This window comes from Pygocentrus nattereri, chromosome 25 (genome assembly GCF_015220715.1).
Source record: "Pygocentrus nattereri isolate fPygNat1 chromosome 25, fPygNat1.pri, whole genome shotgun sequence".
Taxonomy (NCBI): Eukaryota; Metazoa; Chordata; class Actinopteri; order Characiformes; family Serrasalmidae; genus Pygocentrus; species Pygocentrus nattereri.
In genome coordinates, this window is record NC_051235.1 from 32,947,858 (window position 1) to 32,959,195 (window position 11,338).

Consider the following 11,338-nt stretch of genomic DNA (forward strand, 5'->3'; position numbering starts at 1 on the left):
CCCAAAAACTTTGAAATCGGAGCAAAAAGCGGAACGCAAGGTCCTACGCTGTCACTGTGCTAGACAACCTCTCTGATAAACGCAAACTAAAACAGAAACATTGTGAAAGATAAAATAAATTACTGTATAGTCAAACCTCACTAATGCTCAAACATTAAGGAGCGGACAGATACCGCTTAGCCCTTGTTGGTCAGCCACGTTATTCAGCTATAGCACGTCTTTCTAGCTAAATGACTCAAACTGACAGAGTTTTGCTTAAAATTGAATTTTAATCTAGATTTATCTAGCACCGTTTAAACCAGGCGGTTAGCGAGGAGGGCTGACGCGAGGGCTGCAACGCTGACCGATCTTGGGTGCACAGTGAATATTATTTACTAATTATTACTGAATTGAACAGCCCCAGTAGCTGGTTTTAGATGAGGGATTTTGTGCTGTTTCAACGTTTGTTCGAGTGGAACAGCTCAGTGACTCAGTGATTTCTAAAAGTTTGTATCAATATCTTCATCAATTTTATATCACACTTCCATCCGTTTTCCCATTGCTCTGAAAAAGCCCTCGTTCCCCTGAGACGTGTGCTCATCTTGTTCACGTTCGGCCAAACGCGGATGTGTTCATTACATTTGATCAGATTGTTAGTATTCAGGTAGTGTTTTAAATAAAATCTATAGAATTTCATTGGCTTTTCCATGACAAGCTTTCAAGTCATTGCAAGTCAGTAAGTGGCTAATCTGAGGCTCGTCCTGATGTGTTTTAGGTACGTGCTCGTCCTCATTCAGCAGCACAGCAGATGGGAAAAGAAACTGTAACTGAATATATGAATGCGCTGTTCAGCCCTGCGGTGGACACTGGCTGCTGGTCCAGGCGTGAGAGTCGGGGGATTATTTGCAGTCACAGTCTATGGTGGTCCAGGAGTTTGTGTTACTGCAGTTCGGGCCGTGCCTCTACCTCCCCTCGTGAGGCCGTGCGGGCGCGGATGTACTCACTGGCCTGCATGGGGCGCTGCTCACCCAAACGCCATCGACGCACTGCCAGGTACAAGTTCACTCCGTACACGGCCGTCACCAAAAACCCAAAGATCTGAGAACAAACAGAAAAACAGTGGATTAGTATTGACTAGCAGTCTAAATCTCTGATATCAAAACAGTTCTATTTCATTCTTATTCAGTATCTACTATAAACTTTTCAGCATCCTCTATGAATTATTCAGTATCCACTATGAATTATTCAGTATCCACTATGAATTATTCAGTATCCACTATGAATTATTCAGTATCCACTATGAATTATTCAGTGTCTACTGTGAATTATTCAGTTTCTACTATGAATTATTCAGTATCTACTATGAATTATTCAGTATTTACTATGAATTATTTAGTATCTACTATGAATGATCCAGTTTATACTACAAATTATTCAGTATCTACTACGAAGTATTCAGTGTCTACTATTAATTATTTAGTATCTACTATTAATTATTTAGTATCTACTATGAATTATTCAGTGTCTACTGTGAATTATTCAGTTTCTACTATGAATTATTCAGTATCCACTATGAATTATTCAGTATCCACTATGAATTATTCAGTATCCACTATGAATTATTCAGTATCTACTATGAATTATTCAGTTTCCACTATGAATTATTCAGTATCCACTATGAAATATTCAGTATCCACTATGAAATATTCAGTTTCCACTATGAATTATTCAGTATCCACTATGAATTATTCAGTATCTACTATGAATTATTCAGTATCCACTATGAAATATTCAGTTTCCACTATGAATTATTCCGTATCCACTATGAATTATTCAGTATCTACTATGAATTATTCAGTTTCCACTATGAATTATTCAGTATCCACTATGAAATATTCAGTATCCACTATGAATTATTCCGTATCCACTATGAATTGTGAGGGTTTTGGATTGTAAGAGTTCTCGAGGGTCCCCCCTCCCCTCAGTCAGGCAGTGAGAATGCAGTGCATGTTTATGGGGGAAGTTCCTGCTGAGCACATGTGGACCATAAACCGCTAGAAGACCCCCCCTCCCTCCCCACCACAACCCTGACTCAGTCTGTCTCTTTGTGTACAGCCACACACACACTCACACACACTCACACACACTCACACACACTCACACACACTCACACACACTCACACACACTCACACACACTCACACACACAGCGGTGGGCGACCTGCAGTCTGCTCCACCACAGCAACCCTGCCCCCCTTCCACCAGCCTCCACTGGGATCATGCACAGCGGCAGTGAGTGGTGGCTAGTTGGGGCAGTTTGTGTAAGACTGTGAATGACCATATAATATAAACACAGCAGAGACAATATCCAGACAGAAGACTGTCCACTCAGACTCTCGCCTTCTACTGAATGAGCTCAGACCTCAGAGCTCAGACAGATCTTTAATAATATGAAACCCACATTTTCTGCAGTTCAGCACTTTTTAGTGTTTTCATGTAAAATATGCCAATTTTATGTGTGAACAGCTGTTCAAAGCTGAATTATTCAGCATCTACTATGAATTATTCAGTTTCAATGCGTTTTCTGTAAAGCAATTAGAAAATCTGTTTTTGTTTGTTTGGTGATGGACGACTCAGAGAGTCGACTCTGACTCTCGACTCTTCTTAATTTAAAACCAAAACAGCCCCAGAGTCGCTGATAAAAGAACACAGCAGATTTACTGGTAGTTATACCGTCATATCAGGTATCTTAACAAATGCTTACAGCTTATTAATGTTTAACACGACATTCCACACGATCAGGCTGTTACAGGGAACTTGAGCTTCGATGGGAAACTCCAAAAATCTGGTGCAGTGCCACAGAGTGGCCACACAGGGGCAGCACTGCACTGCCACAACAGTGCCACATCATACAGTAACTGCACTGGGTCGAGATCCCACCAGCACCGTAACTGCTGCGGTCTAACTGTGTGGGTCTGTACTGAGTATTAGGATTAGTAAAAGCTTATTTACCACGGCGGCGATCTCGGCTCCACTCTGGTGATTTAGAGCTGCCAGGACCACCGAGGCCAGGAAGAAGAACACAGTGCTGGCGGCGGTGTTTATCAGGTCCTGCATACACAAACAAACATGAATCAACACTGATGCATCACTATGGAACAGGTGTCCGGACCCACCTGAGGGATCCTGACATAAGGTCTCAGGCTTAAGTGCTTAGTCGGTTTCCAAGACTACAAAGAGTTGCTTGGAGTTATTTCAAAAGCATTTAAAGCCAGAGAAGCACTAACACACAAACCTGAACATACATGAAGATGACGTGGGGCTACTGAACAGCCTCAAACACAAGATGGTCTGGATTTGATGTACACTTCATATTTGTGCTCTTGCATAGTTTCATGACTTTATTCTAAAATTGGTGGAATATTGGAGTAAAAAACGTGAGATGTGGTGAAAGTGAGCTGCAGCTGAAGGCAGTAATAAGTGCAGTGCCTATAGGCTGCGGCAGGGGGCGCCAAAACACCAAGATACACACTAAGGACACGCATTTAAATAAAGAAGATAAACTTAAATCAGTTACGTTACTTTTACTGTAAGTCAGTGGAACCAGAATTTTTTCCAAGTCATTTTAGGTCATTTCTTTTAATCCATTCATCATGAAATTTACACACAATGTAAAGAGTAACATTTATTTTTAAATGATGTCAAAAACTGGAAAACGTCAAAAATGGAGATACGAGGTTTTCTTCCAAATTTTATATATATATATATATATAGTAAAAAAAGTTTACTTTGTTTTAGCTTTCTTCATGCTTGGAACTTTCAGGATGATTGTACCCATAGAAATGCTCCAAAAAAAACTTTACATTAATTTACAGTGAAAATAAATAAACAAACTAGTGTGTGTGTGTGTGTGTGTGTGTGTGTGTGTGTGTGTTGTGGCTAGGCTTGTCTGCCTCCTCTCTCTGTTAACTCCTGTTTGCACTTTTTAAAGGGCCCATATGCTACACTTTCCCTGAATTTTATTCCCATTTATGTGCATTTTATTAATTGTTATGTGCATTTTATTCATATTAATTGTCGGAGATTTTAATATCCACATCGACAACCCTCACGACACACTAAGTAAGGCATTCATATCTATCATAGACTCCATGGGATTCACCCAAATTATAAATGGGCCCACACACCACCTCAACCACACTCTAGACTTAATACTGACCTTTGGTGTGGACATAGATAACTTAGCCATTCAACCCCAGAGCACAGCCGTCTCAGACCATCACTTAATCTCATACAAAATCCAGTTTAGTGGTAATGTGCGCTCATCACCATGTTATCAGGTTAAGAGGACTATAACTTCCTCCACAGCTGGCAGCTTTATCAGAAATCTCCCGCAGTTATCAACTTCAGTCAGCTGTCCATCCGATCCTACTGAGTTAGATACTATGACCAAATTCTTAGAGGATACTCTTCGATCTACGTTAGACAGTGTAGCTCCATTAAAAAGCAAAATAGTACGGCAGAAAAAACTCGCCCTGTGGTTTAACGATCACACTCGAGCTTTAAAACAGACGGCCAGGCAACTAGAGCGAAAACGGCGTCTGACTAAATTAGAAGTGTTCCAGTCCGCCTGGAAGGAGAGCCTATAGACTATAGAAGAGCTCTTACTGCAGCACGTTCAGCCTATCTCTCCTCTCTCATAGAAAACAATAAGAACAATCCCAGATTACTATTTAGCACAATTTCTAAACTGACAGAGAAGAGTCACTGAACCCCAGATGCCATCAGCCTATAGCAGCAATGTTTTTCTGAATTTCTTTAGTGATAAAATCGAAAAAATTAGACAGAAAATTCTGAACACACAGTTAAACTCCACAAACCTGCTGGCTTATAATTCCAGTCTAGACCCTGAGAATATTAGAGTCACTCCAGAGAGGCTGGAATCGTTTACATTACTCCAAGAAAATGAACTAATCAAAATAGTCTCTTCTGCAAAACCATCGACCTGTATTCTGGACCCGATCCCTACAGGTCTACTCAAGGAAATCTTCCCAGAAATAACTAAGCCTATTCTGTCAATAATAAACTCCTCTCTTAGCCTCGGATACATCCCAAAAACTTTTAAACTTGCAGTAATTAGACGCTGATTAAGAAAGCTAACCTCGATCCCTGTGAACTATCAAATTATAGACGTATCTCAAATCTCCTCTTTATATCTAAGATCCTGGAAAAAGTGGTAGCAAAACAATTAAGCCCTTATTTGCATAGGAATAATCTACACGAAAAATTTCAGTCTGGTTTTAGGCCACAGCACAGTACAGAAACAGCACTAGTAAAAATTATAAATGATCTTCTATTATTCACGGACCAAGGAAATGTGTCGTTGTTAGTCCTCCTTGACCTTAGTGCAGCATTCGACACAATAGACCACGCTATCCTACTAGATAGACTAGAAAATCTTGTAGTGGTAACAGGAACAGCTCTTTCCTGGTTCAGGTCCTACCTCACTGATCGCTATCAGTTCGTTAATGTAAAGGGTGAATCATCTGTTCGTGCAAAAGTAATTTATGGTGTTCCACAAGGTTCTGTTTTAGGACCTATATTATTTACAATATATATGCTACCACTAGGCACCATTATCAGTAAACACGGCATAAATTTCCACTGTTATGCAGATGACACCCAGTTATATATATCAAGTAAACCGGATGATAAAATTAAACTTGGCAAGATTGAGGACTGTGTAAAAGACATAAAAGACTGGATGTCAAATAATTTTCTGTTACTTAACTCAGATAAAACAGAGGTCCTGCTTCTTGGTCCAAAATTAGCCAGACACAGACACAGACTGTCTAACTCAACACTAAAACTTAACAATCTCTCAGTTTCATCAAGCCTATCTGTTAAAAATCTTGGTGTCATGATAGACGCTTATCTCTCCTTCGACACACTTAACAAGCTTCAGCTGGTCCAGAACGCTGCAGCCAGAGTCTCACAGGAACCAGAAAGTTTGACCAGGTCAGTCCAGTTTTATCAGCCCTGCACTGGTTACCAGTTAAATTTCGCATTGATTATAAAATCCTATTACTGACCTATAAAGCTCTAAACGGACTCGCCCCTCAGTACCTGAGTGACCTTCTCTCCCACTATGAACCATCACGCCTACTTAGATCACAAGGTGCTGCTCACTACTGGTACCTAGAACCAATAAAGCTCCATCAGGGGGCGGAGCTTCTCATACAGAGCCCCCCAGCTCTGGAATAATCTTCCTGTTAATGTTCGGGACTCAGACTCAGCCTCAGTCTTTAAGTCTAGGCTAAAAACTTATTTGTACAGTCAAGCATTTGGTGATTAGTCTCCCTGTCAGGTCTAGACCTGCTGGAGTCTCTGCTGCTCTGTTTTACTGTAATCTGTGGTCAGCCACTCTTTACAGTACTGACTCTGTGGTCAGCCACTCTTTACAGTACTAACTCTGTTTTTTCTTCTCCTTTCTCTGCCGAGCTGATCAGCTGCCCATCCTGTGCGTCTGATGCTGTTGCCTCTACTGCCTTGATTGGTGCCGCTGCTCACCAGCCTTCTGGACCGGTTTGACCACCACTGAGCTTCTTGCTGTACAGCGCTGTGCAGTCCTCACCCTCAGATCTTCTCTTTCCCACTTTGCTATAAAACTTCATACTAATAATGTTTGCTATCTGGTGTCGACCAGAGGAGGACGGGTTCCCCTTCTGAGTCTTGGTTCCTCTCAAGGTTTCTTCCTCTTTTAGGGAGTTTTTCCTTGCCACCGTTGCCGCTGGCGACGCTCATGGGGGCTCGGACCCGGATTTCCTTTCTTCTTTTCTCTTCTCTCTGTAATACTGATTGTTCTGTAAAGCTGCTTTGTGACAACACCTGCTGTGAAAAAGCGCTATAGAAATAAAATTTGCTTGCTTGCTATATTCTGTTTATTTATTATATGATGTGCACATTTTGTGTAAAGCATTTTCTAGCAGACAGACGTATAATAAGTCTGTTACACTGAGGACACAACAGGTCAGCTGAACGGTCACAGCAGTGTGACTGAGACTCGGTCACTCACATGACTGAATACATGACCAGTCATTTACCACATGACTCCCCCCCCCCCCTCTCTCTCTCCCTTCCCCCCTCTCTCTCTCTCCCTCCACCTCTCACTTTCTCTCTCCCCCCCTCTCTCTCTCCCCCCCCCCTCTCTCTCTCTCCCTCTTTCTCTCTCTCTCTATCATTATAGAGCTTTTTAAATGAAACAGTAGAAGCCGTATCGCCCCCTACGCTTCCTGTAGTGTATTACAGTCTGTCAGAGCGACTGTGTGGATCATATGAACATTATAGAGCTTTTTAAATGAAACAGTAGAAGCCGTATCGCCCCCTACGCTTCCTGTAGTGTATTACAGTCTGTCAGAGCGACTGTGTGGATCATATGAACATTACAGAGCTTTTTAAATGAAACAGTAGAAGCCGTATCGCCCCCTACGCTTCCTGTAGTGTATTACAGTCTGTCAGAGCGACTGTGTGGATCATATGAACGTTATAGAGCTTTTTAAATGAAACAGTAGAAGCCGTATCGCCCCCTACGCTTCCTGTAGTGTATTACAGTCTGTCAGAGCGACTGTGTGGATCATATGAACATTATAGAGCTTTTTAAATGAAACAGTAGAAGCCGTATCGCCCCCTACGCTTCCTGTAGTGTATTACAGTCTGTCAGAGCGACTGTGTGGATCATATGAACGTTATAGAGCTTTTTAAATGAAACAGTAGAAGCCGTATCGCCCCCTACGCTTCCTGTAGTGTATTACAGTCTGTCAGAGCGACTGTTTTTGCTGACAGATAATCAGATTAGCTGAATAATCTGTGATTCAGAAGCAGACGTGAAAGCTGCAGCAGCTGTGCTGGTTTCTGAGAGAAGCTCAGGGAGACTCAGGGGGAGTTTTTGGGAGTGAGTTTATGAGCTGTGGAATTACTGAAGCCAGAGTTTTCTGCTGAGCAACAGGAAGCCCACGGAGCCAGAGCATGTGGAATAGAAGGAGAAAAGGCCTCTTTCCAACAGAGAGCAGGGGAGAATGAAGGATAAATGTTCCAGCTCTTCTTCTGCCTGGGTGGTAAAACAGAGTTACAGCAGGAGCCACTGGTTTTACTGGGTCAGACTCGGCAGGCTGAATCTCTACCGCACCCTGTGCTCTGGGCTCGGATGACTTCTTACCTCGATTTTTACCATCATTACACTGGCAGACAAAAATCCTCATGTTTTTGGCTCGTCATTTAAAACAGGTGCTCTCGCTGTGCACTCCTCAAAAACACGCAAAAATATACATTTACACGTTTACAATAAAGAAGCTGCACTGAAACGCTGACAATTACACAATCAGGACAGTCAACCAAGTTTCTGACGGGTTCACACAAGATAAGAAGTCTCAGTGTAAATGACAGAGATGGGACCTTTACACCTTTACACCTTTACTATCAAAATAAGTGCAAATGTTTCATCCGCTGATGTTTGGTTTACCCTACACATCCGTCTTAATGCCTGATGTAAACGCACTGAGTGTCTTACTGGGAATTCACAGCCAGCAGCAAACATCACTGAAGAAAGTCAAATGGTTTTCTGTTGCTTTACACGTCTTAATGCTCTGGGTGGAACACTTGAGGTAGGACAGTATAACCTGACTTGGTTTTAGCTTCATTTTAGAGAATACACACTTTAAAAAAAGAAACTCTGTGTCCTAGTGTTTTTACCAACATGTTTTCACGCAGGATTAGCGATTAAAGATTATTTCTAGATTTGGTTTTATAGCACAGCATTAATATAATCTGAGATTATTTCTAGAATTCATTTTATAGCACAGAATAAACATAATATGAGATTATTTTTAGAGTAAATTTTATAGCACAGAATTAATATAATCTGAGATTACTTGTAGAGTTAGTTTTATAGCACAGAATTAATATAATCTGAGATTACTTGTAGTTAGTTTTATAGCCCAGAATTAATTTAATCTGAGATTAATTGCAGAGTTAGTTTTATAGCACAGAATTAATATAATCTGAGATTACTTGTAGAGTTAGTTTTATAGCACAGAATTAATATAATCTGAGATTACTTGTAGAGTTAGTTTTATAGCACAGAATTAATATAATCTGAGATTACTTGCAGTTAGTTTTATAGCACAGAATTAATATAATCTGAGATTACTTGCAGTTAGTTTTATAGCACAGAATTAATATAATCTGAGATTACTTGTAGAGTTAGTTTTATAGCACAGAATTAATATAATCTGAGATTACTTGCAGTTAGTTTTATAGCACAGAATTAATATAATCTGAGATTACTTGTAGTTATTTTTATAGCACAGAATTAATATAATCTGAGATTACTTGCAGAGTTAGTTTTATAGCACAGAATTAATATAATCTGAGATTACTTGCAGAGTTAGTTTTATAGCACAGAATTAATATAATCTGAGATTACTTGCAGTTAGTTTTATAGCACAGAATTAATATAATCTGAGATTAATTGCAGAGTTAGTTTTATATCACAGAATTAATATAATCTGAGATTACTTGTAGAGTTAGTTTTATAGCACAGAATTAATATAATCTGAGATTACTTGTAGAGTTAGTTTTATAGCACAGAATTAATTTAATCTGAGATTAATTGCAGAGTTAGTTTTATAGCACAGAATTAATATAATCTGAGATTACTTGTAGAGTTAGTTTTATAGCACAGAATTAATATAATCTGAGATTACTTGTAGAGTTAGTTTTATAGCACAGAATTAATATAATCTGAGATTACTTGCAGTTAGTTTTATAGCACAGAATTAATATAATCTGAGATTACTTGCAGTTAGTTTTATAGCACAGAATTAATATAATCTGAGATTACTTGTAGAGTTAGTTTTATAGCACAGAATTAATATAATCTGAGATTACTTGCAGTTAGTTTTATAGCACAGAATTAATATAATCTGAGATTACTTGTAGTTATTTTTATAGCACAGAATTAATATAATCTGAGATTACTTGCAGAGTTAGTTTTATAGCACAGAATTAATTTAATCTGAGATTAATTGCAGAGTTAGTTTTATATCACAGAATTAATATAATCTGAGATTATTTCTAGAGTTAGTTTTATATCACAGAATTAATATAATCTGAGATTACTTGCAGTTAGTTTTATAGCACAGAATTAATATAATCTGAGATTATTTCTAGAGTTAGTTTTATATCACAGAATTAATATAATCTGAGATTACTTATAGAGATAGTTTTATATCACAGAATTAATATAATCTGAGATTACTTGCAGTTAGTTTCATAGCACAGAATTAATATAATCTGGAGATTACTTGTAGAGTTAGTTTTATAGCACAGAATTAATATAATCTGAGATTACTTGTAGAGTTAGTTTTATAGCACAGAATTAATATAATCTGAGATTACTTGCAGTTAGTTTTATAGCACAGAATTAATATAATCTGAGATTAATTGCAGAGTTAGTTTTATATCACAGAATTAATATAATCTGAGATTACTTATAGAGTTAGTTTTATATCACAGAATTAATATAATCTGAGATTACTTGCAGTTAGTTTTATAGCACAGAATTAATATAATCTGAGATTACATAGAGATAGTTTTATATCACAGAATTAATATAATCTGAGATTACTTGCAGTTAGTTTCATAGCACAGAATTAATATAATCTGGAGATTACTTGCAGTTAGTTTCATAGCACAGAATTAATATAATCTGGAGATTACTTGTAGAGTTAGTTTTATAGCACAGAATTAATATAATCTGAGATTACTTGCAGTTAGTTTTATAGCACAGAATTAATATAATCTGAGATTACTTGCAGTTAGTTTTATAGCACAGAATTAATATAATCTTAGATTATTTCTAGAGTTCATTTTACAGCACAGGATTAATATAATGTGGTTTTATTTCAAGAGTTTGTTTTATAGCACTGGATTAATGTAATCTGGGGTTATTTCTAGAAATAGTTTTACAGCAAAGTATTAAAATAACCTGCTGATTTTATATAATAGAGGAACCATTTTTGTGCCATATAGAGCCAATTTTCTGATTGATCTGAGTGACTGCACATCTTAAGCGATTTGAGAGTGGTTGCTATGGTGTTGCCAGGTGGTTGCTATGATATTTTATATGGTTGCTAGTGTGTTGATAGATAGTTGCTGTGGAATTCCAGGTGGTTGCTAGGCGTTGCTAGGTGGCTGCTATAGCATCCCCATGGTGTTGCCAGGTGGTTGCTATGATATTTTATATGGTTGCTAAGGTGTTGCCAGGAGGTTGCTATGGTATCCAAGGTGGCTGCTATGGCATT

The 11,338-nt window shown here is 38.6% G+C and overlaps 1 protein-coding gene across 1 annotated transcript in view; it reads right to left on the bottom strand.

Annotated features, from left to right (window-relative positions):
- Positions 1–499: 499 nt before the first annotated feature.
- Positions 500–11,338, bottom strand: part of cmtm4 (CKLF-like MARVEL transmembrane domain containing 4) — a 41,116-nt gene continuing 30,277 nt past the window's right edge. The window contains exons 3-4 of the mRNA XM_037534313.1: positions 2,991–3,089; positions 500–1,077 (exon numbers count right to left, since the gene is read on the bottom strand). Of these exons, the coding sequence (XP_037390210.1) occupies positions 919–1,077; positions 2,991–3,089 (258 nt within the window). The 3' untranslated portion in view covers positions 500–918. The remainder of the gene's footprint in view (positions 1,078–2,990; positions 3,090–11,338) is intronic.